We start from the raw sequence: 27,504 nt of genomic DNA, 5'->3' as shown, positions 1-27,504 counted from the left end.
GGGTTCGATCCCTCAGTCAGGAAGATCCCCTGAAGAAGGAAATGGCAACCCACTCCAGTATTCCTTGCCTGAAAAATTCCATGGACAGAGGAGACTGGTGGGCTACAGTCCATAAGGTTACAGAGTCAGACACAACTGAGTGACTAACATGGGGAAAAGCATACATGTCAATATTTATGAGGCAAGCAATTCTTTCATTAGTTATAAGTACTTTTAGAAATATCCGTTCACTTATTATGTCATAAATAGAAGTGATTGAAAAGAATGGTCACTGTCCAAGTACTCAAATTGATGGTCAAGATGTACCATATGCCATATGTACACTGTGAAAACAATTCTGGCTTTTTAAAGTAAGTTACTGAAATATAAACCAAGAAAGTCTACCTTGCTTAACCTTTTCCCTGTTCATAACAAAACAGGTTTCTGACATCCAAATACAAAACTGCAGACACCTAACAGGTTTACAACCCTAAGTAAGTCTGAGTTTTATTTTTTATATATCTGTAAAGTAATTCCATCTCTAAATATTATGGTTTTATACGCTTTTAAAACTTTGCTCACTACCCTCTTCCTCTGCCTCTCCATCACAATCAATTGCTAAATACTCAATCTAACTCATCACACCTCTCACATTTTTCCTTGTCTTTCCATTCTCATTATCACTACAGTTTAGGTCCTTATTACATGAGAGGAATCTAAAAAGCTGTCAACACAGTAAACTGGACATACTAAGTGTGCCTATTCAAGTTAATTATTACTACATTAATCTAATAGAACTTATTTAGAATTCCCATCTATAAACCCACTCCTATCCAAAGCATTCAACCCACTATCATCATCAACTTACAAGGTTACAATCAAGTTAGTTTTGCTTTTAATCTCTCCATCTCTTAACCAATGAAAACTGACTCTTCATAGGGATTTCAAGGACCTCTTTCACATGGCTTCAGTTTATCTTTCAAGACCTAAGTACCTCACTACATGTACCCTACCAAACCTGATTCCTCACTGTCCTCTGAACATATACCTATAATTTATTTTGTAAACTTTCAGAGCTTTGTTTGTAGTTTTCTCCTGCTAAGTGAGTCATTCTGACCACCGTACATATGAACCTGAAAACTGCGGTCATCCTTGAAAGATGGATGTCTCAACTAGAGTGAGGCATGCCCCACTGAGTAAATTTTTAAATTCTGTGCTCTAGGCAATTAACCTGCTTCACTCTGGTCCCAGTTCTATAACATCATCTAAAAATTTTACTTCTTACACAAAGTCTGCCCTGACTTTTCTCAATAAATTGTGATCCCTGTATCATCTTTAAGTCCCCAAAGTATTTCATATCTTTCCCATAGTTTTATAGTCATTTAACACATTCAACAAATATTTATCAGGCAGCTTCCATGAACCCAGGCACTGACACAGAAGTTAGAGCAGTGAAAGAGATATAAACCTACCCATCCTCGAGTTCACATTCTAGTGGTTTAGAAAGAAATGAAAGAAAAATAGCACTAAGTCATGTCCAACTCTTACAATCCCATGTACTGTAGCCCGTCCACGCTTCTCTGTCCGTGGGATTCTCCACACAAGAATACTGGAGTGGGTTGCCATTACATTCTCCAGGCGGATATCCCAAGCCAGGAATTGAACCCAGGTCTCCCGCGTTGCAGGCAGATGCTTTACCAACTGAGCTCCGCAGGAGTCACTTGTAAATACAACTGATTCCATTAGTGTTTTAAGCTTGCTGCCAAGAACAAAATCTAATTACCCTTTGTAGGTCTGCACATGACACCTGCTAAATAAACATTTATTGAACTCAACTTATAAAAAAGATCTCTGCATGTTTTAACCAATGAATTATAATCAAATACAGACATGATTTCATATCATTCCTTCTTAAACTTACCTACTAATATCATTGTTGCTTAGATCAAGTCTTTCCAAAGACTGCAGGAGTGTAATTTCATCTGGAACAGATTTTAACTTGTTATCCCGCAGGTCTAGCACAAGGATAGAGTTCAGATGCTTAAGATGTTCTGCCCCTAACATTTCAATCTGGTTTTCTCCTACATGTAATTCCTACAAAACCAAAGATCAATCATGTGTATTTTTGTATTCAATTTGACACTAGATAATGAAAGTAAAACTGAAATCTTAATTTCAAATAACTGAAAAACACATGGAAAAAACATAATTTTCTAATGACTAAGTTGCTTAAATTTTTAATTATATTTAAGCTATTTTACAGTTACAGAAAAATAACAAAAAACAAAATTTTCAAGAATTTCCTAGTAATTTAAAAATAATTAAAGGCTTAATCCAGCAGAAAGTTCAAAGTTTAAAAAACCAAGGTAGAGAAATGATTTAGTAGTTACATTTATAGAACAAAAATACAAATCCAAGAGCTATACTGATGAAAAACTAAAGTTTTAAAACAAATCAGTATATATTTAAAAAGTTATTTATATTATAATAAATGTTTGTTACTCAAAATTTGTATTCATGATTTATAATAATGTTGTAATACATACTGATTTCCCATTAGCAGAATCTAAGATTATCAGATAATTAACCTTATTAAATGATAACTTTTTCAGTTATTTATATCATTGTCACCATTTTGCTTAAAGAAACTCAATGCATAAAAGTATACATAAGGGAAAGCAACCTATGGCAAATTTAAATACAATGTTAATGCATATACTTAATACCAAAAAAAAAAAGTAATTAATTTTAAACAGATCTTATGATGAGGTAAATATGAACTGGCAACTTAAAGAATTAGACACACATTTTTTCCTGGTATTCCAGGCTTCCTACACTATGGGCCCAACTTACTTTGTTAGCTTCATCATCTATTAAGTTGGTACAAAAGTAATTGAGGTTTTGGATTGTGAATTTTAAATCATTATTTTGCTGTTGTTCAGTCACTTAGTTGTGTCCAACTCATAACCAGGCTCAAACACATCTTTATTAACCAAAATAGGACCATTGCAATCAACACAATTTTGCCAGTGAAAAAATAAGTTTATTTCTATAGAATAAAAAGCTGTGCTTCAGGATTTGATGAACTCTTGGAAAGCATTTTCTGCATCCTGCTGGTTATGAAAGTGCTTTCCCTGCAAGAAGTTTTCGAGATGCTTGAAGAAGTGGTAGTCGGTTGCCAAGATGTCAGGTGAATATGGCAAATAAGACAAAACTTCATAGCCCAATTCATTCAACTTTTGAAGTGTTGGTTATATGACGTGCATTCAGGCGCTGTCATGGGGAATTGGGCCATTTCTGTTGACCAATGCCAACTGCAGATGGGGCAGTTTTCAGTGCATCTCATCGATTTGCTGAGCATACTCCTCAGATGTAATGGTTTTGCCAGGATTCAGAAAACTGTTGTGGATTAGACAGGCAACAGACCACCAGATAGTGACCATGACCTTTTCTGGTGCAAGTTTGGATTTGGAAGTGCCCTGGAGCTTCTTCTCGGTCCAACCACCTAGCTGGTCATTGCTGGTTGTCGTATAAAATACACTTTTGGTCAAAAGTCACAATCTGATCAAGAAATGATTCATTGTTGCACAGAATAAGAGAAGACACTTCAAAAAGATGATTTTTTTGATTTTCAGTCAGCTCATAAGGCATCCACTTACTGAACTTTTTCACCTTTCCAATTTGCTTCAAATGACAAAAACCGTAGAATGGTCAACAATGAGTTCATCAACAACTTCTCATGTAGTTTTAAGACGATCAGCTTTAATGATACTCTCAATTGGTTGTCACCTTCTGATGGCTGGCCACTATGCTCTGCATCTTCAAGGCTCTCATCTCTTCTGCAAAACTTCTTGAACCACCACTGCACTGTATGTTCGGTAGCAGTTCCTGGGCCAAATGCATTGTTGATATTGATGTGGCGAGCTGTTTCCGCTGCTTTCCGACCCATTCTAAACTCAAAAAAATTGCTTGAATTTGCTCTTTGTCTAACATCATTTCTATAGTCTAAAATAATTATAAAATAAACAGCAAGCAATGTCATTAGCAAAAATATGAAGAAACGTACATTAAAATGATATATAACATAACCATTTATTTAAGAATGTATTCCAATACCAACTGGCAAAGTTCAACAATGCAAAACCACAATTACTTTTGCACCAACCTAATATTACTTCTTGAGTTATAAACTACCCTCCAGATGAAATGGCCAAATTTTTAAAACTGATTATTTCTTTTAAAAAAAAAATCTGTTATTAACAATACCATTAATATATTCAATCATAATAAAATTCTCAAAGATAAAATTATAAGAAAAAAACACATAACTAATACATATTCTCAATGTAAAATAAGTTTAAGTTTTCATTTTCATGATTAACTTTCAGAAAATTTATCTTAAACAACTGAATAGTACCTTTAATAGTTTACAAGAAGGAAATTCTGGTAGAAAACGTAATTTATTCCTTCTCAAATATAGCAATTCTAGTGATTCCATGCTGGCCAATTCAGGAGGAATAGTTTCCAAGAGATTTGAATTACAATCCAAATGCTTTAATCCTGTAATACATATTTAGTGAAACACAAAGATACTTCAATAGAGAAAAATATTGGTTTACATCTCTCTTACCTCCTGAATATCTCATAAAAGGCAGAATGGAAAACAAAAACAGAAGAAAAATAAAGGTCTTATTTTCCTTAAGACTTCAATAAGCAATTTCTCCCTAATCCATATTGCAGATTCTCCACTTACTGCTGTTGTTGTTGATTTAGTCACTAAGTTGTGTCCGACTCTTTTATGACCCCATGGACTAACTGTAGCCCACCAGGCTCCTCTGTCCATGGGATTTCCCAGGCAAGAATACTGGAATGGTAGCCATTTCCTTCCTTCTTCGATCTTCCCAACCCAGGGATCGAACCCACACCTTCTATGCCATTAGGTGGATGCACTACCACTGAGTCACCAGGGAAGCCTTCTTCCACTTATATTTTCCACTATTCTCAACCTTATAGTTTGAATAGGAAATATATATTTTACAACTTTTTTTCATGTACCTTAAGCTTATCAATTTTAATGTAATTCAAGACTGAATTGATATATTTAGACTACTTTCAGTGTTTACAGAAACTAACGGCTTTTCTAAACAAATTTAATAGTACTTCAATTTATAATATGACAATTCACGTATTATTTGGCTACAGCACTGAGGAAAATGTCATAATCCAATCCACACTAAATCCAGTAAATTCTATAAAGAAGTTTGTTTTACATCTAGAAACTAGTTTTCACAAGTTTCTGCATTTAAGAGCACTGGTTAAGAATACAAGTAGCATGTAGCAGAAAAAGCAAGAGGGATGAACTAAGAAGATGAAAACCCTGGCTTTACACTTTGCTGTATAATTTCTAAACCTAGGTTCCTGAATCTTTAAAATGTAAATAATACGCATCCCCATTAACTTCTAAAACTATTTGATGGCAAAATAATATATTTTAAAGCATTTTGAATTACAAAGAACCATACAAATGTTAGAAACTAGAATCTCGGTCGTGAATAGCAGAAAAAACAACTAAATGTCCTACTGATGATAGCTTAAAAGTATCTTTGTAATGGCTAAAGCACAGAAAATACCTGAGACTAACTATATATTAGAAAACCTTCTATAAATTTAAAGCATTTTTCTATTGATTTCAACATCTATTCTTATTGCTCAATATTTCTACTCAGTTTAAAAAAAAAAACAAAAAACACATGCTTCTGGCATACTCATTCCAGGTATAGTATTTTCTGTTCAGCTCTATTTTCTAATACCTTTATTGAAAAATGGCAAAAATAAGCAGAGTTAACTATTGGTATCACAAGTAAAGGCTCCCCTAAAATGTCAGTTCAATTTATGGCATTTAATTTATGCATTCCTGTAATAAATGACAAATAACCATTGTGCTGTGCTCAGTCGTTCAATCTTGTCTGACTCTTTGTAGCCTCATTGACTGTAGCCCGCCAGACTCCTCTGTCCATGGAATTTTCCAGGCAAGAATATTGGAGTAGTGTGCCGTTTCCTACTCTGGGGATCTTCCTGATCCAGAGATTAAACGCACATCTCTTGCAACTTCTGCACTGGTAGGCGGATTCTTTACCACTAGCACCAAATCAGAAGCCCAAATAACCATTACTCTATAGTCAAACAGCAGTGATCATTTGCAATGTATAAAAATATCACTGATTTTGCACACCTGAAACTAATAACACTGTTAGCCAATTATACAGTATTTTTTTAAATGTCTAACAGCACAATTTTACAAACTCACCTCTAAATAATTTCTAATAAAGTGATTAAAATCACATCTATGATTTTCTCCAAAAAGGGAGGTTCAAAAAAAATGAAAGGGCTCACATAAGATTAGCAAAAAAAGTAGATAAGGTAAACAATCTACAGTTAACACATAGTGATCATCAACTAAGAAATAATAATAGTTTGTCTTTAGGTGAAAAAGAGTTGATTGATTTTGGACTCAAGACTTCTAACATGAAAAAGTATACTTATTTAAATTACTGAAATGTACCTTCTATTTTTTTCATCCTACATGTTAGTTCTACAATACTTAAAATATACTGATTCAATAGTAAACTCTAATAAAATAGAAACACTAAATTTAACCTGCTTTTAAAAGGATTAACAATCTGAGCAAAACTAGACTATCTCTTGACTAGACTACCCATGTCCAAGGTAAGGAGCAGGGGCTGCGGTTTGCTGGAGCAGCCATGAAGAGATACCCCATGTCCAAGGTAAGAGAAAACCAACTAAGACAATAGGCACTGAGAGAGGGCATCAGAGAGCAGACAGACTGAAACCACAATCTCAGACAACTAGCCAATCTGATCACATGGACCACAGCCTTGTTTAACTCAATGAAACTAAGCCATGCCCTGTGGGGCCACCCAAGACAGCCGGATCATGGTGGAGACATCTAACAGAATGTGATCCACTGGAGAAGGGAATGGCAAACCACTTCAGTATTCTTGCCTTGAGAACTCCACGAACAGTATGAAAAGGCAAAAAGACAGGACATTGAAAGATGAACTCCCCAGGTCAGTAGGTGCCTAATATGCTACTGGAGATCAGTGGAGAAATAACTCCAGAAAGAATGAAGGGATGGAGCCAAAGCAAAAATAACACCCAGTTGTGGATGTGACTGGTGATAGAAGCAAGGTTCAATGCTGTAAAGAGCAATATTGCATAGGAACCTGGAATGTCAGGTCCATGAATCAAGGCAAATTGGAAGTGGTCAAACAGGAGATGGCAAGAGTGAACATCAACATTCTAGGAATCAGCGAACTAAGATGGACTGGAATGGGTGAATTTAACTCAGGTGACCATTATATCTACTACTGTGGGCAGGAATCCCTTAGAAGAAATGGAGTAGCCATCATAGTCAACAAAAGAGTCCAAAATGCAGTACTTTGGATGCAACCTCAAAAACGACAGAATATTCTCTGTTCATTTCCAAGGCAAACCACTCAGTATCACAGTAATCTAAGTCTATGTCCTGACCAGTAACACTGAAGACGCTGAAATTGAACAGTTCTATGAAGACCTACAACACCTTCTAGAACTAACACCCAAAAGAGATGTCCTTTTCATTTTAGGAAACTGGAATGCAAAAGTAGTAAGTCAAGAAACACCTGGAGTAACAGGCAAATTTGGCCTTGGAGTACAGAATGAAGCAGGGAAAAGGCTAATGGAGTTCTGTGAAGAGAACGCACTGGTCATAGCAAACACCCTCTTCCAACAACACAAGAGCAGCCTCTACACATGGACATCAACAGATGGTCGACAACGAAATCAGACTGATTATATTCTTTGCATCCAAAGACAGAGAAGCTCTATATAGTCAGCAAAAACAAGACTGGGAGCTGACTGTGGCTCAGATCATGAATTCCTTATTGCCAAATTCAGTCTGAAATTGAAGAAAGTGGAAAAAATCACTAGACCAATCAGGTATGACCTAAATAAAATCCCTTATGACTATACAGTGGAAGTGAGAAATAGATTTAAGGGACTAGATCTGATAAAGTGGTTCGTGACATTGTGCAGGAAACAGGAATCAAAACCATCCCCAAGAAAAAGAAATGCAAAAAAGCAAAATGGCTGTCTGAGGAGGGCTTACAAATAGCTGTGAAAAGAAGGGAAGCGAAAAGCAAAGGGGAAAAAGAAAGATATACCCACTTGAATGCAGAGTTCCAAAGAATAGTAAGGAGAGATAAGAAAGCCTTCCTCAGCGATCAATGCAATGAAATAGAGGAAAATAACAGAATGGGAAAGACTAGAGATCTCTTCAAGAAAATGAGAGATACCAAGGGAACATTTTATGCAAAGATAGGCTCAATAAAGGACAGAAATGGTAGGGACCTAACAGAAGCAGAAGATATTAAGAAGAGGTGGCAAGAATACACAGAACTGTAAAAAAAGATCGTCACGACCCAAATAATCATGATGGTGTGATCACTCACCTAGAGCCAGACATCCTGGAATGTGAAGTCATGTGGGCCTTAGGAAGCATCACGATGAACAAAACTAGTGGAGGATGGAATTCCAGTTGAGCTATTTCAAATCCCGGAAGATAATGCTGTAAAAGTGCTTCACTCAATATGTCAGCAAATTTGGGAAACTAGCAGTGGCCACGGGACTGGAAAAGGTCAGTATTCATTCCAATCCCAAAGAAAGGCAATGCCAAAGAATGCTCAAACTACCACACAATTGCACTCATCTCACAGGCTAGTCAAGTAATCCTCAAAATTCTCCAAGACAGGCTTCAGCAATATGTGAACCGTGAACTTCCAGATGTTCAAGCTGGTTTTAGAAAAGGCAGAGGAACCAGAGATCAAATTGCCAACATCTGCTGGATCATGGAAAAAGCAAGAGAGTTCCAGAAAAACATCTACTTCTGTTTTATTGACTGTGCCAAAGCCTTTGACTGTGTGGATCACAATAAACTGGAAAATTCTGAAAGAGATGGGAATACCAGACCACCTGACCTGCCTCCTGGGAAATCTGTATGCAGATCAGGAAGCAACAGTTAGAACTAGACATGGAACAACAGACTTGTTCCAAATAGGAAAAGGAGTACATCAAGGTTGTATATTGTCACCCTGCTTATTTAACTTCTATGCAGAGTACATCATGAGAAATGCTGGGCTGGAGGAAGCACAGGCTGGAATCAAGATTGCCAGGAGAAATATCAATAATCTCAGATATGCAGATGACACCACCCTTATGGCAGAAAGTGAAGAAGAACTAAAGAGCCGCTTGATGAAAGTGAAGGAGGAAAGTGAAAAAGTTGGCTGAAAACTCAACATTCAGAAAGCTAAGATCATGGAATCCAGTCCCATCACTTCACGGCAAATAGATGGGGGAAACAGTAGAAACAGTGGCTGACTTTATTTTTTGGGGGCTCCAAAATCACTGCAGACGGTGATTGCAGCCATGAAATTAAAAGACGCTTACTCCTTGGAAGGAAAGTTATGACCAACCTAGATAGCATATTCAAAAGCAGAGACATTACTTTGCCAACAAAGGTCCGTCTAGTCAAGGCTGTGGTTTTTCCAGTGGTCATATACAGATGTGAGAGTTGGACTATAAGGAAAGCTGAGCACCGAAAAACTGATGCTTTTGAACTGTGGTGTTGGAGAAGACTCTTCAGAGTTCCTGGACTGTAAGGAGAATCCAACCAGTCTATCCTAAAGGAGATCAGTCCTGGGGGTTCATTGGAAGGACTGATGTTGAAGCTGAAACTCCAACACTTTGGCCACCTGATGTCAAGAGCTGATCATTGGAAAAGACCTTGATGCTGGGAAAGATTGAAGGCAGGAGGAGAAGGGGACGACAGGTTGAGACGGTTGGATGGCATCACCGACTCGATGGACTTGGGTTTGGGTTGACTCCAGGAGTTGGTAATGGACAGGGAGGCCTGGCGTGCTGTGGTTCATGGGGTCACAAAGAGTCGGACATGACTGAACTACTGAACTGACTGAGACTATTCCTTGCCGTTATTACTTACGGACCAAGGAGGATTCAGATATAACATAACCCATCATAGGTGGAATCACCTAGGAGAGGGGCATGACCTCTCAGTGAACATTGAACAAGAGAAAGAAGAGACAGCATGCTCAAAACCTTAATCAATTTCTCAGGTATATAATTTTCCCACAATTTATAATTTTATTTTCATCTTTTTGACGTGTTAAACTACTTTGGTAGTATGGATAGTATAGGATGGGATGGGATGGTTCGATGGCATCACCGACTCAATGGACATGAGTTTGAGCAAGCTCCGGGACTTGGTGATGGACAGGGAAGCCTCGTGTGCTGCAGTCCATGGGGTCACAAAGAGTTGGATACAACTGAGCTACTGAACTGAACTGTTTTGGTGGTAAATCTTAATGAATTAAAATTTTAATTCATTAAGGCTAGACAATAATGCCCTGGAGAAAATCTGACTAGATGTTATTGTTTGCATTTAGCACAATAAAATCTATTGTTTTACTTGTCTGTAACTACATAAAAATTTATTTTTCTAAATGTAAGTTATACAAACTTCAAATTTATTCAATTTTTAAAACAGAGAAGATTTACTTTTCATTCCACTTAGCTCTGCTGGCAAACTCTTCAGTTGATTACTGGAAAGATTGAGACGCATCAAGCTGGATAGAAAAGAAAAACTAGCAGGAACAGTTGTAAGACGATTATTTGAAAGATCCTTTAAAAAGAGGAAGACAAAATGAATGAACAAGTAAATAAAAAAATAAATGAAGGATCCCTAAGGGGGGTGTTCAGAATTTTAAGGGCATTGCAACATTTAAAAAAACTATTTAGAGTAGATATACTTTCTAAGTCTCATTCACTGACAATTTCACAGATCATCATTCATTGACTCAGTATTTTCTGTGGACCTACTACATGTCTAATAATGTAACAGAGAGAAATTAAAATGAATTGATTTCAAAAATATTTTACAGAAAGGTTTCTGTTAGTACTAAGTCATGCTGTATCTTGCATTATGTTTTTTAAAAATCCATTTATCCATCCAATATTTGCTGAGTATCTATGATACATCAGGCAAAAAGTACAATGATACATTTTAATGATATGTTAACAATGTTTAACGATACATCAGTTAAACTGTAATATATAAAGAAAAACATCTTTGCAAAAAAGAAAAATGCTTGAAAGAAAAGTAAGGCTGAAAAATATGGCCATTTTCATTTGGGAGGAAAAAATATTCCCTCTTGGTTCTTCTGCTGACCACAGTAAGTCTGCTTTAACTAAGTACAAAGTCTACTGTTTAGTTTTCACTCTTTCACCCTGCCTAATTAATCCCTATACCTTACTTTCGCATTATAAGTCTTTGCTTTTTCTCTAAATAGTTATGAGAATTTTTTTGCAACTCCCTTTAAAAGACAATGCTATGTATCAGGTATTCTTCCTATGACGTTCAAATTAAATGTAAGTATTCCACCAGCTGTCACTAAACTATTAGGTAGGGCAACAGTGAATAAGAAAAAAATGACTTAAAGGAACTGTTCTCTGAAGACTATGATTTAGTCTAACATTAAATAACTATAACTCTAAATAAATCAAGAAAATAGAAAAAGGAAAAATGCTATTATACACCAGCATATTTTTAAAACATACTGTTATTATTATAATAACAACACATAATCTACAACATACAACATAATACTCTACAACTCAAATACTCTAAGGTCTAAGAATCAACAGATTACTAATAAGTATTTTGTGATATCAGAATTTACTGACACTAAATGATATGTAGTATTCTGGGTTGGATCCTGGAACAAAAAGAAAAGGACATTAGTGAAAACACTGGGAAAATATTATAAAATCTATAGTTTAGTCAGCAATATTGTACCAAAGTAAATTTCTTAGTTTTTACAAATATCCCATGGTTATGTAAAATGTTCACCCATTAAGATGGGTGAAGGGTATACAGACACTCTCTGTACTATCTTTCCAACTTCTCTATAAATCTAAAATTATTCTAATATCAAAAGCTAAAAATAAAAAGTTTCTGATAAAGATTAAGTCATAAATTCTTAAGAAATTTTAAAGAACCTAAAGTAACAGAATTACTGATAGTTAAATATTAAACTATTGCAGTTAATGATTAAACTGGATACAAAATAAGTACAGTGCATATGAATTAATCATTATTTATGTGACACATTTCTTCAATAAATATTTATTTAGCATCGTGCTAAGCAGTTCTATGTAACTTTAAGAAATATTACTAGCTTACCCAGAAATAAGACCACTGTTGAGCTACCACAAAAGAATAAATGAATATTTTAATGCTACAATCTTTCCTGTTGCCTATGGAGTCTCTGCTGAAATGAATTAGGATTCGAGTTCTAGGATGAGACAGAAAATGAAAGCATGTTGTCTGCCAGGACACTGTGGGTTTATATTGATGTGTAACAAGTTGATTTAGAACACGGGAATTCCATACTTTTCTTTCCTTTTTTTTTTGGTAAAGGCAATTAACTAGTCCCAGGAAGGATCCTTCAGTTATGTAAAATTTGTTTCATGAAATGTCATGACTCCATTCATAATTTTGTCTTGTTTCAGCTGGTATATACAACTTTCAGAGCTCTCGTATTTGGAAAATTGGAAGGGCCCAGAATTTGAAACAGTCTTATTTTCACGGTTTTTGTTTTAAACTATAGCTGTATAAACTTATTGATTAACAGAATACATTTCTAAATTAAAAAAAAAAAAGAAATATTGTTAGCTTAAATTATTACATATCTTACACTTTTAATGCTTTAATTTATTGTTGCTCACATTTATGATTTATCTGATAATTAGTCCTTAAGATCACAGTTCTAAACTGAAGCATTCTTTTATTAAGAAAATAAATATCTGGGAACCCAGAACAAAAGTTTATAAGGTTTCCATTAAGCCTTCTACTAGATTCTTTTTTTTAATCAATTGCTATCTTTTACCACTAAATTTTATAAGAAAATCTGATGGCTCCCTTCTTTCCCATTCATTTCATCTACCTTTTACTTTCCAAAATTTATTTCCAATCTGATCAGATTGAAAAACAAAGAGATCCTAAAGAAATGGTTAAGGAGAGTATAATTTTGATTTCAACCACTAGAGCAGATGGGGGAAAATATCAAGAAAGAAAGAAATAAAAGAAGTAATTTGTCCTTCAATAAAAAATAAACTTCAAGGCTAAAATGACACTAATGAGTTTTTCAAAACATGTAACAGTGAACAGAATAAGAATGTACTATGAAATAACTACATGGAGTAGAGATTTATGTTGGAACATCTGATCTAATAAAGCTAAAGTCTTTCAGATAGGACAGCTTATAGTAGAGTCTTACTCCTCCTGCGGTAAATTTGGGAGGGAAGAGTGTATACACTTTGAAATCAAATTGTCTGATGTTAAAATCCTGAATTCCTTAATCAGTTGTATGACTTTGGATGTTACTTTTTAAAAAATCTGTTAACAGGATGAAACTACTTACCTATATGTAAAGCAAACTGCCTATTGTCTGTATTATTAATAATATGACTAAAATATTTGTACTGCTTCATGGTTATCTCCATTTAAGATGTGAAACAGATGGAATGAAAATTTTATCAAGAAATGTGGCCACTTTGGAAAACAGGCAAGAAAAGGCAGGCCCTGAAGGTATTATCTGAACACTTAGGGAACAGAAGGACCATAAGGGCTTAAGAGGAGGTAATGGGAATCTACAACAAGAGAAGCCACCTCAATGAGAAGCCCAAGCACCGCAACTACAGAGTAGCCCTCACGCACTGCAACTAGAGAAAGCCTGCATGCAGCAAGAAAGACCCTGTGCAGCCAAAAATATATATATGAAAAAAAAGGGGGGGTAAGTATACGCTAAAAACCCCTTTCCTCTATTTTGCTAAGTCGCAAAAGCCTCTGAATAGCAAAGTTATCATCATCAGGCCCCTTCTAAAACTCTATTCTGAAATTAAAATCTAAGGTAATTTCTATCATAAGAAAAACAGGAAAGAAGAAGAAAAACATAGGAAAAGAAATTTGAAATTATTAATTTAGCAATCTAATTGTAAAACATAGTTCTGATAATCTAGTCATCCAAACAGGCACCCATGTACTCATGATTGGTATCATATATCCAATTTCTCAGCCAAATGAAAAATCCCTCCAGCCCCAAATTATACAAATATTGCAAAATCAAAACTTACTAAATCTTCTAAGTTGGAAAGTTGTTCAAACCCCTCTGGTATGCAAGTGAGTTCATTATGCTGGAGATACAGGCCCTTCAGATTTCTTAGATTTGTAATTTCTTCAGGGAGTATTTTCAGCTTGTTATGGCTAATGATTGATAAAACAAATGCTGAATAATTTGGTGACAACAAAATAAATACTTAACAAGGCATTTCTGCTAATCAACTACCTGGGCTCATTAAAAAAAAGACAAGTAAGGTTACTAATTTTAAGTACTTATCAAACTTTACATCCTAAAAGGAAAACACCCATTAAAACGACAGTAATATAATCAAATTGAGTGTTTCAAAGAAATAAAGATTTTGAAGCAAAGATATAATTTGTGAAATTTTGATTGGTTCCTTTTAATCAACTTCATTTTACATGCAATGTGAAAGAATACATTGGACTCTAAATTTTCACACTGTATCAGTTTTAAGATTTTGACAAAGACGCATACACACACTACAATGAAGTCACCTTTTACATGGGGATTAGGCTTCAATCTAGCACTCAAAACAAAAATAGCTATTTCTATTTGAGGGCCTAGCATATCCAGTTGAACGTGTAATATGCAACTCCAATTTTATTTGTACTGAATCATTATTTTCAGTTTAGTCCTGCAGATTCCAGTTTATTGGTGGAGAAGTCCCAAGTCACTTAGAATAATACATTCCCTGATAATTAAGAGATGATTTAACTTGTTCTTAGATTCATGCCAACTATTTGCTTGGGAATTCTACTCTACTGTCTAGCCATATACAGTTTCTTCACAAATAACAGGCAGGTAAAGGGAAATATAAGCGTATAATAATGACCTTAAATTATAATAAAACTAGCTGGAACAAAAATGCCAAAAAATGTTTTCTAAAATATGAACCACCAAAAACCATTAAAAATTGGTTGACAGTGTCAGTTACTTAACTGTAATCTTTGCATATCTGACAGGAATCTAGTTGGGCAAAAATGTAATTTTTGCTATATATTTCCTTCTTTTCCTCTCTTGTTCTATTCCCTCCATCCTAACATTCATACTCTTAAGAGCTAGAAGCTAAAGCTAAAGCCACCCACAGCAGCTGCATACTCTCTCTTCTCCTCTCAACCCTACCCTCTCTTCTTTTTGCAGGGGATATCTATGCCTTTGGCTTGCAATGGGAAGAGGTTCTAATGTACAACTAAACAATAAGTATCTTCACTAAGTGTCCTAAACAATTTTGGGTACAGATACTTTTGTTAATTTATGGTAATTTTAAGTTTTTCATCAAATAAAGACTGTTATTTGAGGAACTGTTCTCCCTCAAACTAGTTAACTTCAGGAAACTGAGACTTGATCATGCTATGTTAGATCAATAACCACACCTATTTTATAAGCCACAGCTTTTCAAACAATGTTTAACACTTAAACCCTTTAAATTTTTTCTCCTAATCCCTTTTCCACAGTGTATATATAACATATAAGGCTGTAATTTTTCTTGAAAGTCTGAATGCATACTGAAGGGCAAACAGAGGTAGCTGGAGTCTCAGCTAGCTGGCCTTCCATGTACCTATCAAAGAGTATCAGAGGCACACCCATGGAATCTGAGTCCCCAGAAAAGTTTAAAACTGCTAATATCAAAAACATGAAATTTTCCTCACTGATGAAAAAAATTGTTTTAAATTTCTTCCTTCTGTTTAACACATATATATCTTAGACTATCAAAGTAACATAAAACTTGAGATGTCAGCAAAGATTTTGAAAATAACCACTAAAAATTATTTCACAAAAAATATAAAGAGTATTTTTTTAAATTGGTCTTAAATTTGTAAAACCAGAAAACATGTAGGCAATTCTAAAACAAAAAATAAAATAATCGGAGAATTACAGCTTAAAATTCTTATCCTATTTAATTACTTTCTGAGATAATATAAAAATTTTTTTACATGTTAGAAAAAATGTTAGAAAAAAATTTTTAAAGAATATTAGATTTATACCTTTATACAAGCAATACTGAAGTAAGTTTAAATATTACCTGACATTAAGTTTCTGAAGATTTTCTAACTCTCTTATAGCAGAAGGAAGGGATGTCAACTGATTATCATGTATCTGAAAGTTATTAAAAGACACAGTCAATATCTCTTATAAATAACCACAAACTTTGTTACTGCAAAATATTCGCTGACAATACTCTAATTATTCTAATTCAATAGTACTGTTGGACTATTGGTAATTTTTCTGAGTACAGAAGAGAAAAAAGAGTTTGAAATTGATCACATTGCTGTTCAGAGATCATGAGTGGTAAGACATTAATTTTAAATATTACAGTTAATAAAAAGGAAACTTCACCTCACTGAGTGGAATTTCAATCTGAAATGAGAGACGAGAGGGTTAGAATGTATAGCCCTCTGTTGGTATGATTATGCCAACATTTACAAAAAATAAATGAGGAGGAAGATTTCTTCTCTCATGTTTTTACAGAATCATATTGTTTTCAAGGTACAAGGAACCTTAAGGAGAACACCGACACCAACTGATTCACTTTACAAATGAAGAAAATAAAAACTTCTCTAGAAATCTGACTACATCCAACTTTTTCAGACAAATATTGGGAAGATTTTTTGGTGTTCCTAAGTAAAACAGTGGATTGTGATATAGAAGTCTGTGGATTGTGAAATAAACTACTCATGTTTCACTTTACCACATGACATAGCAACTAGGGACTAAAAACAAAGTCCCTGAATAAACCCACAAAAATTTAAGCCCAATAATTTAAGTCAGTATTGGAGATAAGTAACAAAATAATAATAATAACCTTAAGTACTTGCTTTAACGTCTAGAATAATAATGATCATAAAATAATAGCAATAAAAAAAGGACAAGCAGCAGAAGCCACTAGTTAAACATTAATTCTAATTCTGTTTGTATGCGTTAACATATTTAATTCAAAGATAGGCAGTACTAACAGTCTCGATTTATAGATATGGAAACTGAAACACAGAGAGGTAACTGTCCCGAGATCACACAGCTATCAAGCTGCAGTGGGAACTGAAGCCTGAGGTTCTGATTCTGCATTCTTAACCATGATGCTTTGCCTAATACAGTAATTTGTTATTCTTCTTGCACTCTACCATGGGCTTTCTGCTTCTCAAAGTCTAAACTTAGCTTCAAAGTCTTTTCAAACAAAAGACTCATAAATCCACTTACATCAAGAACAGTCAGTGCAGGAAGGAGTCGGAGGTCATCAGTAAGTGACTGAAGTTTATTATTTGATATGATTAGTTTAGTCAAATCCGTCTGCTCCCACCATCGCTCAGAGGCATTGAATGAAAGATTCTGATTAGCTTCCTCAGGGATATCCACATTTATTCTCCAAACACACTGAGGCACTATTTCCACCATACCACACCAAAAAAGGACAGAAAAAAAAGAAGTGAGATACTAAGTACGTAAGTTGATAACAGCTATCAAGTTATCTACTGAAATTTCTGAAACATTAAAAAACTTTCAAGGAAATCAAACAAATTACAATGAATTACAACAACATTAAAGTGAAAGTTTAATTTTATTCCAAAACAGAATAGAGGATATGTATTTTTCATATTAGATCTCACTTTTATCTTTATTCAACTGTATTTATTATATACATTTCCTGCATAGCACATAGTGGTTGGATATATAAGACAAAGAATGGGCTCTATCTTTATGCCACCATAACAGAGAAGATACGGAAATCAAATGAACAAACTCCTGTATCGCATAACAACTCCAGGAGGCAGGTGTTATGACTATTCTTACTTTATACATGACAGAAATGGGACTCAGAGAGAATGTATCATTTGTCCCAGGTTATACAGCTAGATAAGATTAAACCCTGGAAAAGCTAAACTATCTTGCTTTTCAGTGAATATTTGAAAGGTATATCTGACTCTTGTAGCTGCTCTCTATTTTATCTGACACACAACACAACATTGTTACTCTTGTTGCAGCAAATACAGCAATTCCTTTGACGTAGCAAATAAGTCTCTACAAGTTAAACAGAAAGAGTTAAGGTTTATCACTATTAAACTGAAGCTCTAGAAGGTATTAACTTGCTTCAGTGCTACAGCAAATGTGTTATCGCACATTACATCCATGAAAGAAATTGAATTTGCTATTTAAAACAATCCCACAAATAAAACTCTAGGCCCAGATAGCTTCACTGGTGAAATCTAGCAGACATTTAGAGTAGAAACAAAACTAATTCTAGAGAACCTTTCAGAAAATAAAGGAGATAAAATTCCCAACTCATTTTATGAAGTCAGCATTATTCTGATACCAAAATCAGAGACATTAAAACCAGGGGTTACTCCAAAAAACAAAAACTACATCTAAACATCATGACCAAGCAGGAGTTATATCAGGCTGCTTTAACACTTGACAATCAAAATTCATTTGCTCCCTGAAACTTTAGTAGACTAAACTATCTGGGTCCAATCAATAAGTACATTCCAGCACACACTTAGTTTTTGGGAATAACTCATTCATCTACTTATTCCTTCCACAAATGTTTAATAAGAATCTACTATGTATCAAGCACGACTTTGAGTGCTAAGGACACAATGAGCAAAATGAAGGTCCCTGACCACATCTAACTAATATTCTAGCAGAGGGCAGAGAAGACAATAAACAAATACAGAATACAGATTCTGATAATAATAAATGCTATTAAAAACAGGTTAGAGAATACAATGTTACCAAAAGAATTTATTACAGATAGGGTAGTGAAGAAAGACCTATCTAAGCAGAGTCCTTGAGGAAGTCAAGAAGTGAACCCTAGTCAGGTATCATGTAGAAAGTTCCAGGCTCTGGAATAAGCATGTGTACAAGCACAGCAGTAATTTTAAAATATTTATGTTCCCATTGATTAAAACTTTTTCTAAGTAGAGCAAAGATTTTATCATATATCCTTTCATTCAGCAAGTGCTTGTTTGCATAGTCAACTGTATACGTGGCAGAATTTTAAAAAAGCAATCATTACAAGGAAAGGGAAACTTTTAATTCCAGATGGCCTAAAACCTAAATATAAGTAAAGGAAAACATTACAGGAATAATGCCATAATCTCCCTCTCCGCACTTTCCACGCCCTCCCTTACACAACAGAAAATCAGAAGAGTATCTGACTATAAATCACTCATGGTATCCAGATTTGTGCATCTGATCTTTACTAGATTTTCAGGATGGCCCCGAATTCACTTTGTTTGGCATCCATCTTGATTTTCAATTTAGGAAATATGCTAAATATTCCTTGTATTTAGGATTCTGTCCACATGCAGACAGAAAAGGGACTTGAACAGGGAACAGTGTCATTTACTCGATATGCACAAAGGAACAGATGAAACACAGAATTTTGGCGTTGGTAAATGACCTAAGAGATTAAATTAAAAGGAACACAGGGCCAAAGAAACAAAGCATGTGCCCATCATGTGACAGCTAACTTAGTCAAACATTATGTTGTTTATCCGACAGAATGTGGGAATCCCAGAAAGCGCCCCGTTTAAATTTTGGCCATATCCCCAGCACATTCCCTGCACCAGACATTTCCTGGAACGAAAAGTAGAAACCGAACAAGCTGACCAAACCAGTGGAAATGTGATAAAAGCCCGAATTCCAGCAGCGGGATCCTGGCTAGGATACGGAGCCAAAAGTAACCAAAGCCAGGCCAGAGGAAAGAGAGGCTACCAGGGGCAAGTGCTTTGTGCCAGGTCGCACAAACGGGTCGTACCTCTGGATCTTACCTTCGCTGAGGTTGCGGCCCGACAGATTTAACTGGCCGCTCTTCCTAGCCGCCTTTAAGAGTCCCTGGGGTACGCAGGCACTGCAGTCTCTGCTCTCAGTTCGGAAACCCGCTCGGGTATCCCGCCCCGCTATCCCCTTCAGCCGCGACATGGTCAAAGCCCGGGGCTCCGCAGCAGAGTCCCGCCCGTGACGCTTAACGGTGGCGCCGCTGGGCCGCCCCGCCCCTATCGGGAGCGCGCGCGGCGTGCGCCGGGCCTTCGCTCTCGGCGGCGCGACTCGGATGTCGTCATCGCCAGCGCCTGGGGCAGGAGGACAGAGGATCCCTACCCGTTGCCGGTGCCAGCCTTGTGTCTTGGAATTACTTCGCTCAAGTAAGTGCGTTTAACGGGCTGAAGAACGGTGTTGAGTTTACTGTGTGCACTATTACTGCGACTGCAATCTTCTCTTTTGTGCTCCCGCGGCGGCGAGGGTGTCAGGAAAGGATAACCTCTGCGCCTCTCGTCTGGCCGGAACGTGGGCCTTGACTAAAACTTGAGACCTGGGCGCGGTCTGCAGCCTCTCTGGACCCCTGCCTGTGTTTGTCGCCTGTGGTGCTGGCGCCAGATCTCCGTTCCGCGTAGGAAGTAAAGCCGATTTCGGTTCTTCTGATCTCTACTCCGACTCTTAAGCATTAGTGCGCCTTGATTGTTGTTGCATGGAATTTGTAGCCCAGCATGAGGCAGTGTGAAATGGAAGGGTTGGCCACAGAGAAGGGAAGGGAAAAAAAAAAAAATAGAGCTTCATAGTAAGTGTCGTCTTTGCCAGACAGTTGAGAGGAGCCCAGTGTAAGCGCGAGCTTGAGTAGAGCGAGAAAAGCTTGCTCTTCGGAGCTCGAGAGATACGAGTTCGAATCCCAGCTGCTTCTGTAGCTTACAAGCTGTGTAACTTTAGGCCGTTTGCTTGACAGCTTTTAAAGTTAACTCCTTTTTCATTAATTTAGGGTTAATCATTTCTCTCATTCGATTTTTTAAATAATTAAGTGAAAATACAGTTTTAAATATTGAGCGCTTGGTGGGGAAAGGAACTCCATCCAGTTCCGAATGGAAGATGAAAATTTTGCTCAAAGTCGATTATCTTGGGAAGTTAGTTTCTATCTGAAATGTAAAGCTTTAATGAGTCATTCAATATGTAATTAACAACTCATCATCTTTAGTATTGCCTTGGGTGGTAGGTTTTTCTTTTGCCTAAAGTAATTTTGTCTTAAAAAGCATACACCAATAAATACTCTCCTAAGCCCCCTCAACTAGGCTGGGGATCTTTAGGATATTTAAAAGGTAATATGATGGCCCGCTGACGAATTATGCAACACACACGGTTTTTCCCGAGTCTAGGTTCTTGCCAACCATAAAATTTGGCTTCTAGTCCCCCACCCCTTCGATTATTTCTCTTAATTCTCTGGAGTCCTTTGCATCGAAAGTGAGCAGCACTACTAGTAATTACACTCCTAAGCAAGAAAAGGTGAGTTTTGAAGCAAGGAACATAATAGTTTTTGCAAGATCCCTAATAAACACCCAATAAATTGAAGGTGGAAGGGATTAAGAAACTCGCCAAAGGTCACAAGTTTCTCTAAGTGGTGTGACCAAGTATTTGAACCTAGCCCTCTTTATGATTTGCCTAGTGATTTTTATTTCATCATTTTCAACTGGCTTTTGTCCTCCAACCATTTTTAGGAAGACTTCAGTTATGTTTTAAGAGATAATTATTACAGAAAACTCTTATTTTCTCTTTTTTAGGGTGTAGAAGCCTACCTTTGGAGGATTAGTTGCTTGAATGTAAAAATTTACAGAAGCCACCTCTCCCCCTTAAAACTCTTTTATAGCTCAGCATTTTTAAAAAATTACAGGCAAGGTATAGTTTTTTGATTTATTGTGCTTTTACTTGATGTTAAATATTTCATTATTGACATCTAATTATAGTATTATATTGAAACTTGCATTTTGTATGAGAAGCATATTCTAACTAATGGCAGAGTAATTCTGAAAAATCCATGTGACTGCACACTTGTGGTAAACTTCAATAGATATAAATTGACATGTATAAAAATTTAACAAGTATATGTGTATAGTACACCATGTATTATACCTGTGTAGCAAGTGCAGATTGAACAAGTAAAGGTGAAAATTATTACCTCATGCAGTCAGGAAAATCATGGGTTTTGTCTCAGATTGATGCAAACTGAAAGTTTATCAACTTGAACTTTATGAGAAAGTGTAGTTATATTTTTTATTATTATTGAGAATTATTAATACTCTCAATATTATTATTGAGAAAGTATAGTTATATTTGTAGGAATTAGCACTGTATATAAACTGTAACGCTTCCAAAAGAATACATTAAAACAAAAAACCCAATCCTTTTTCAACATGGGCATTGAAGCTCAAGTACTTGCTTTAAAAAAAAAAAAAAGATTATTAAAACAATGTGAAACATATATCCTGTATAAGGGCTGGAGACTGCATAGTTACCATTATAATAGAATTTCCCTAGCTACAATTTATTATATTCATTTTATTAAAGTATGAAAGGCTTCGCTCTTCTAGCTTTGCTAAATGAAAACAGAAAATGAAGAAGTCAAATATATATTGAGAATTAGATCAGCCAGAGATAATGTTCTGTCTCATAACAGAAAGTAAGACTTATCAAAGTAAGGTAGAGTGGCTTGTCACTACCACTAAAATTTAATAAGATGTTAAAATATGGCTGTGTTATTCTTATGAACACTGCCATGTGTTAGATATTTTCTGTGTTTAAAGGTACGTTTGATAAGATGAATCTATTGAGGCAGATTGAGAAATTGTGACAAAGGAAAATGGCATTAATTTGTGCACATTTTTAAGCACAACTTTTTAAATGTCATCAGGAGCTAAGTGAATTTGATTGCAGGCAAAACGTCTGGGAAGTTTTCTTTTTCTGTAAAATGGCAGATTTAGATTTAGCCTATATTGAATCATTATAATGTTCACCTTTCAGAATATTGCCTTATCTGTGAGAACTGCTATTTTATGCTAAAGTTATTTATTAAGAGACCATTCTACTGTCTAACAGTCATTATTGACAAGCTGTTGTACCTAACAGGTATTGCTTATTAAAAATTCTGAGTTGAATGTTTTATATTCTCATATACTTATTATTCAGAATTTTCTTTCTGTGTTTGCCCTTTGTCTATAAATAAATTGGTTTAAATTGTCAAAATGGAGAGCAAATTATTTTGCACATGGACTTGTCATATTTTAAATATTCAACTTCAATGGTGCTTGTTACATGTCTTTAGTTTCTTTTGAAAATTGCATTTTGGACATTTGTTTTCTATTTAAAACTGACAACTGCCAGCTTTTAAAAGTAGTCGGTAGAAAACATACTATTTCCTTGAAGGCAGTACATATTTTGCATATTTATTCACAGTTTCAAATGTGGCTTTGACTTGCATTTTATTTTTACTGGAGCTGTGTGTGGTAATTTTTTCTGAGACAGTGCATTTTACTTAGATTATTCATTTGTATATCCTTTGTATGCTCCCTTTGTTTCTCTTAGTTTTGAATCAGGAAGCAGTGAAGTTGTTCTAGGAGGTTTAATATTTTATATAAATCTTGTCTTCTATTTCTATATACTTTCAGTGTAAAAGTCCACTAGAATTAGGAAAATATTTTTACTTTCCTCTTATAAAGAGGCTTTTACATTGCTACTGTTTTTCACATGAAGTGGAGGAAGTACCGTTTTTTTAAAGTTTTTATATCTTGATTATTTTTAGTGTTTTTTGTTTGCATATAGTCTATCTGTTGAAAATAAGTTAAAACAGAGGTTTTAAAGCAGTCTTGCTTATGTCATTAAATAAGAAGCACTTATGGTATTATTTCTTTTTCTAAAATCAGTTGAAAATGTTTCCATTATCCCTGAAAAGTGAAAGTGAAAGTCACTCAGTCGTGTTGGACTCTTGCAACCCCATGGACTATACAGCCCATGAAATTCTCCAGGAATCTGGAGTGGGTAGCCTTTCCCTTCTCCAGGGGATTTTCACAACCCAGGGATTGAACCCAGGTCTCCTGAATTGCAGACAGATTCATTATCCCTAGAGATTCTTAACTCCTAACATTTAGTAGCTGTTTTCTTGCTTGTTTTTCCATGATTAATGTGATCTGTGACTTAAAGTCTTAATTTTAACATTAATTGTAAAGGTTTTATGATTTTGTTTATCTTAAAGTAGTAAAGTAATAATAGAGATAAGATTAGGACAGTAAACCTGGGAATGTACTTCATACCATTCTTTGTGTTAACAAATACAAAATCAATACCAAATAAAATTTTTTTAATAATTTTTATCAAAATCCACTATTTTAATATTTGACTTTATATTATCCCTGCCAACATTAGATTTGTCTAATAGACGAATTTGCTCAATAATTATATATGGTAAATGTTGTTCTCTATGAGCAAACGTCCCCAACAGCTTTAATAAGACAAGATATGGCTCCTGAGACTTTATTCTTAATACCAACTTAAGCTGATAAGGGGAAAAATATTAATTTGATAGTTTGTTGACATTCACAACTAATAGATTTTTATTTAAAAATTTGATTGTAAATTTGCAGATAGGATATTTATATTCACAATTGCAATTAAGATAAATGCTAGCTTAACTTTCAAAATACCTTCGACTGTCCACTACTGTTTTTAATCATTTTTTTTCCATCCTTTAAAATATCACAGTTACTTATACTTACGTGATTTGAATGGTACTATTATTGCCAGGGAGGGGTGTGGTAAAATCCTAATGAACATTTAAATACTTGGTTCTCACAATACAAATCTGTGAAACCAGAGCTTTTGCTTTTCATCTTTCTAGAGATAACATGTTTTCCACTTGTCAGTAAATTTACCTGACGTTTAATAAAGAAGGCAGTGGCCTCCCGCTCCAGTATCGTTGCCTAGAGAATCCCACGGACAGAGAAGCATGGTGTGCTACAATCCATGGGCTCACAAAGAGTCAGACACGACTGAGTGACTAACACACACATATACAGCTTTAATTTTTTTTCCATTTTAGAGCTGCTTTTTTGCTTTTCTTTTGATTCCTCATTTCCTAAAAAGTTATCTTTTCCCCATCTGTTCCTTCCTTCAGAATAATTTAATCAATGTCTACACGTGCTTTAGACCTCTACATGAGCTAATTATGGCTTGAAACTAATAGTTGTTCATAGTTAAAAGTAGCTGAAATAGAAATTGAAGGAAAAAATCATTGTGGTCTTTAGCGTTAGCGTGTGTCAGAAATTCAGTTTATTTTATGTTTTTCCTAATGTTTGCCTTTTTATTTTTCTGATCCGTGCTTTGGTTATTTGATAGTCTGTTGCTCCGACCCATGGCAGTGTACTTTTAAAATTGATCAAGTGTATGTGGAGTTGTTTGTCTTTTGAAAATTAGAATAGGGAGTGATCTTGCTCTAAATATAGAGACAAGTAATTGAACCCTTCCTAGAAGGAGTTTTCCATGAAGCATTTGTGTTTTATCAAAAAAGGAATGTTTTGTTTAGCTATCATCTATTTACACATACTATTGGTAAAATGCTACTTTAGGAACAAAATGAATATGAAAATCTGAAATTTGTTGTAATGTTTCCTTTGTGGCACCCTCTTAAGAGAGAAAGAACTAATAATAGTGTACTTCACGTGTTTACTACCACTTACAAAGTATTTTCGCATTTGATAGTAATGCTCTAAGGTTAGACAGAAGTATTACTGTTATTATTCATCTGTTAAAAAAACAGAGGAAGTTGAACACAGACTTTTTTGTAATGGTATATTCCATTTGTTGAGTACCTGTGTGCTGGGCACTGTGATATGTGTTTGATATCCATAATACATTATAATCTTTTAAAAGAGAATATATCACCAAAAACCTGTATTAGAATGTGAGCTCTTAGTAAGAAACTCTTTCCACTATATAAATAAACTCTTCTGATTGATATCTTTAATGTAAATGATGAAGTAGAAATAGTTCAAGGTACTAGCCTAAAATAGGGTGGTATAAAATAGAACCCAGGTGAGGTTACCATTTTTCAAACTAAAAGTTTTTAAATTGTAGAGTAGGAATAATAGTTGATATTTTTTCTAAGCATTTATATTAATATTCTCATTTCATCCAGAATTCATCCTCACAACCCAGTGAAATGGGCATTATTTTTCAAATGAGGAAATTGAAGCACAAATTAATAAGCCAAAGATTGCAATATCTTAATTGGTGACAGAGTTCCTTTGATTTGACTCTAGGCCTGCATTGTTAATCCACTGTAGCACCTTTTAAATGTTGTGAGGATTAAAGGGCATTTCAAAAGCATACAGTTAATGTGGATCTTCAAATTACTGAGTTGAGTACATTTTGGGTTTTATCAGTTTCCTAAGATTTCCTATATGAAGAGACAGTTCATTTTATAGCATAAGGGGGAAAAGAGCTCAGATGGTGCAAATGTCTAATTCCTTAATCAGGGAAAACTCTTTAATATTAAAATGCTTGAAACTATTTATTAGATAAAGATACATGTAAATAACTGCATTTTTTTTTTAAAGGTTAACTGAACTGAGTTGTCCCTCAAACCACCTTTTTCTCAATTGAGACTCTAAAAAATCTTATAAAACATAGAAGATAGTAGTGAGTAGTCAGTACCTGGAGCTTTGCCCTCCAAATGTTTCTGTTGACCCCATTCAATTCCAAAAGCCAAACAAATCTGTTACAAATAAATTGACTCTGATTTTTCCAAACAATGTGTATGGACTACAGCTAAGAGTACTGTGCATATAGATATAAGCAATAGTATCTTAATGCTCTAACTACTCTTCCCTCTATATTAATCATAAACAAAGCTTTGAAAAATGAAATGAAAAATACAGATTTTTGCCTACAGTTTCGAAGTACTCTGTCAGTCTTATAATGTGGATACGGAATGTCTGCTATTGACAGACAACATAAATTAAAACAAGTATTTGGGAGTAAGTAGACTTTACCTTGGAGAAGGCAATGGCACCCCACTCCAGTACTCTTGCCTGGAAAATCCCATGGAAGGAGGAGCCTGGAAGGCTGCAGTCCATGGGGTCTCGAAGAGTCGGACACGACTGAGCCACTTCACTTTCACTTTTCACTTTCATGCATTGGAGAAGGGAATGGCAACCCACTCCAGTGTTCTTGCCTGGAGAATGCCAGGGATGGGGGAGCCTGGTGGGCTGCCGTCTATGGGGTCGCACAGAGTTGGACACGACTGAAGTGACTTAGCAGCAGTGGTAGTAGACTTTTCCTACTCTGGTGTGTGTCTGTCCATCCCTAATGCTAACGTGTCCTTTAGTTTCTGAAAAGGGAGCATGGGATTTACAATTTTGACTTGAAGATAGATATTAATCATTATACAGTTATCTAATTTATTGAATTAGAAATGGAAGAAAAAATCAGTTGTATAATTTTT

At 35.2% G+C, this 27,504-nt stretch overlaps 2 protein-coding genes across 5 annotated transcripts in view; one reads left to right on the top strand and one right to left on the bottom strand.

Annotated features, from left to right (window-relative positions):
* LRRC40 (leucine rich repeat containing 40) overlaps positions 1 to 20,264 on the bottom strand; it is a 40,865-nt gene extending 20,601 nt beyond the window's left edge. Inside the window, exons 1-7 of one of the 2 annotated variants that reach the window (XM_061411607.1) lie at positions 20,021 to 20,264; positions 17,451 to 17,632; positions 16,279 to 16,352; positions 14,248 to 14,377; positions 10,612 to 10,735; positions 4,397 to 4,539; positions 1,901 to 2,073 (exon numbers count right to left, since the gene is read on the bottom strand). In XM_061411607.1, the coding sequence (XP_061267591.1) occupies positions 1,901 to 2,073; positions 4,397 to 4,539; positions 10,612 to 10,735; positions 14,248 to 14,377; positions 16,279 to 16,352; positions 17,451 to 17,632; positions 20,021 to 20,171 (977 nt within the window). In that variant the 5' untranslated portion in view covers positions 20,172 to 20,264. The remainder of the gene's footprint in view (positions 1 to 1,900; positions 2,074 to 4,396; positions 4,540 to 10,611; positions 10,736 to 14,247; positions 14,378 to 16,278; positions 16,353 to 17,450; positions 17,633 to 20,020) is intronic. The other variant, XM_061411608.1, reaches the window with a different exon arrangement.
* A 45-nt stretch (positions 20,265 to 20,309) lies between these two features.
* The window catches only part of SRSF11 (serine and arginine rich splicing factor 11), a 50,407-nt gene continuing 43,212 nt past the window's right edge, over positions 20,310 to 27,504 (top strand). For 2 of the 3 annotated variants that reach the window (XM_061411622.1, XM_061411621.1), the window contains exon 1: positions 20,311 to 20,392. The gene's annotated coding sequence lies outside the window, so the exon portion shown is untranslated. Of the gene's footprint in view, positions 20,393 to 27,504 lie in introns of all 3 variants that reach the window. The other variant, XM_061411611.1, reaches the window with a different exon arrangement.

The sequence above is a fragment of the Bos javanicus genome, chromosome 3, assembly GCF_032452875.1.
Source record: "Bos javanicus breed banteng chromosome 3, ARS-OSU_banteng_1.0, whole genome shotgun sequence".
NCBI classification, from domain to species: Eukaryota; Metazoa; Chordata; class Mammalia; order Artiodactyla; family Bovidae; genus Bos; species Bos javanicus.
Note: the sequence above shows the minus strand (reverse complement) of the source record. Positions and strands in the feature narration are given on the sequence as shown.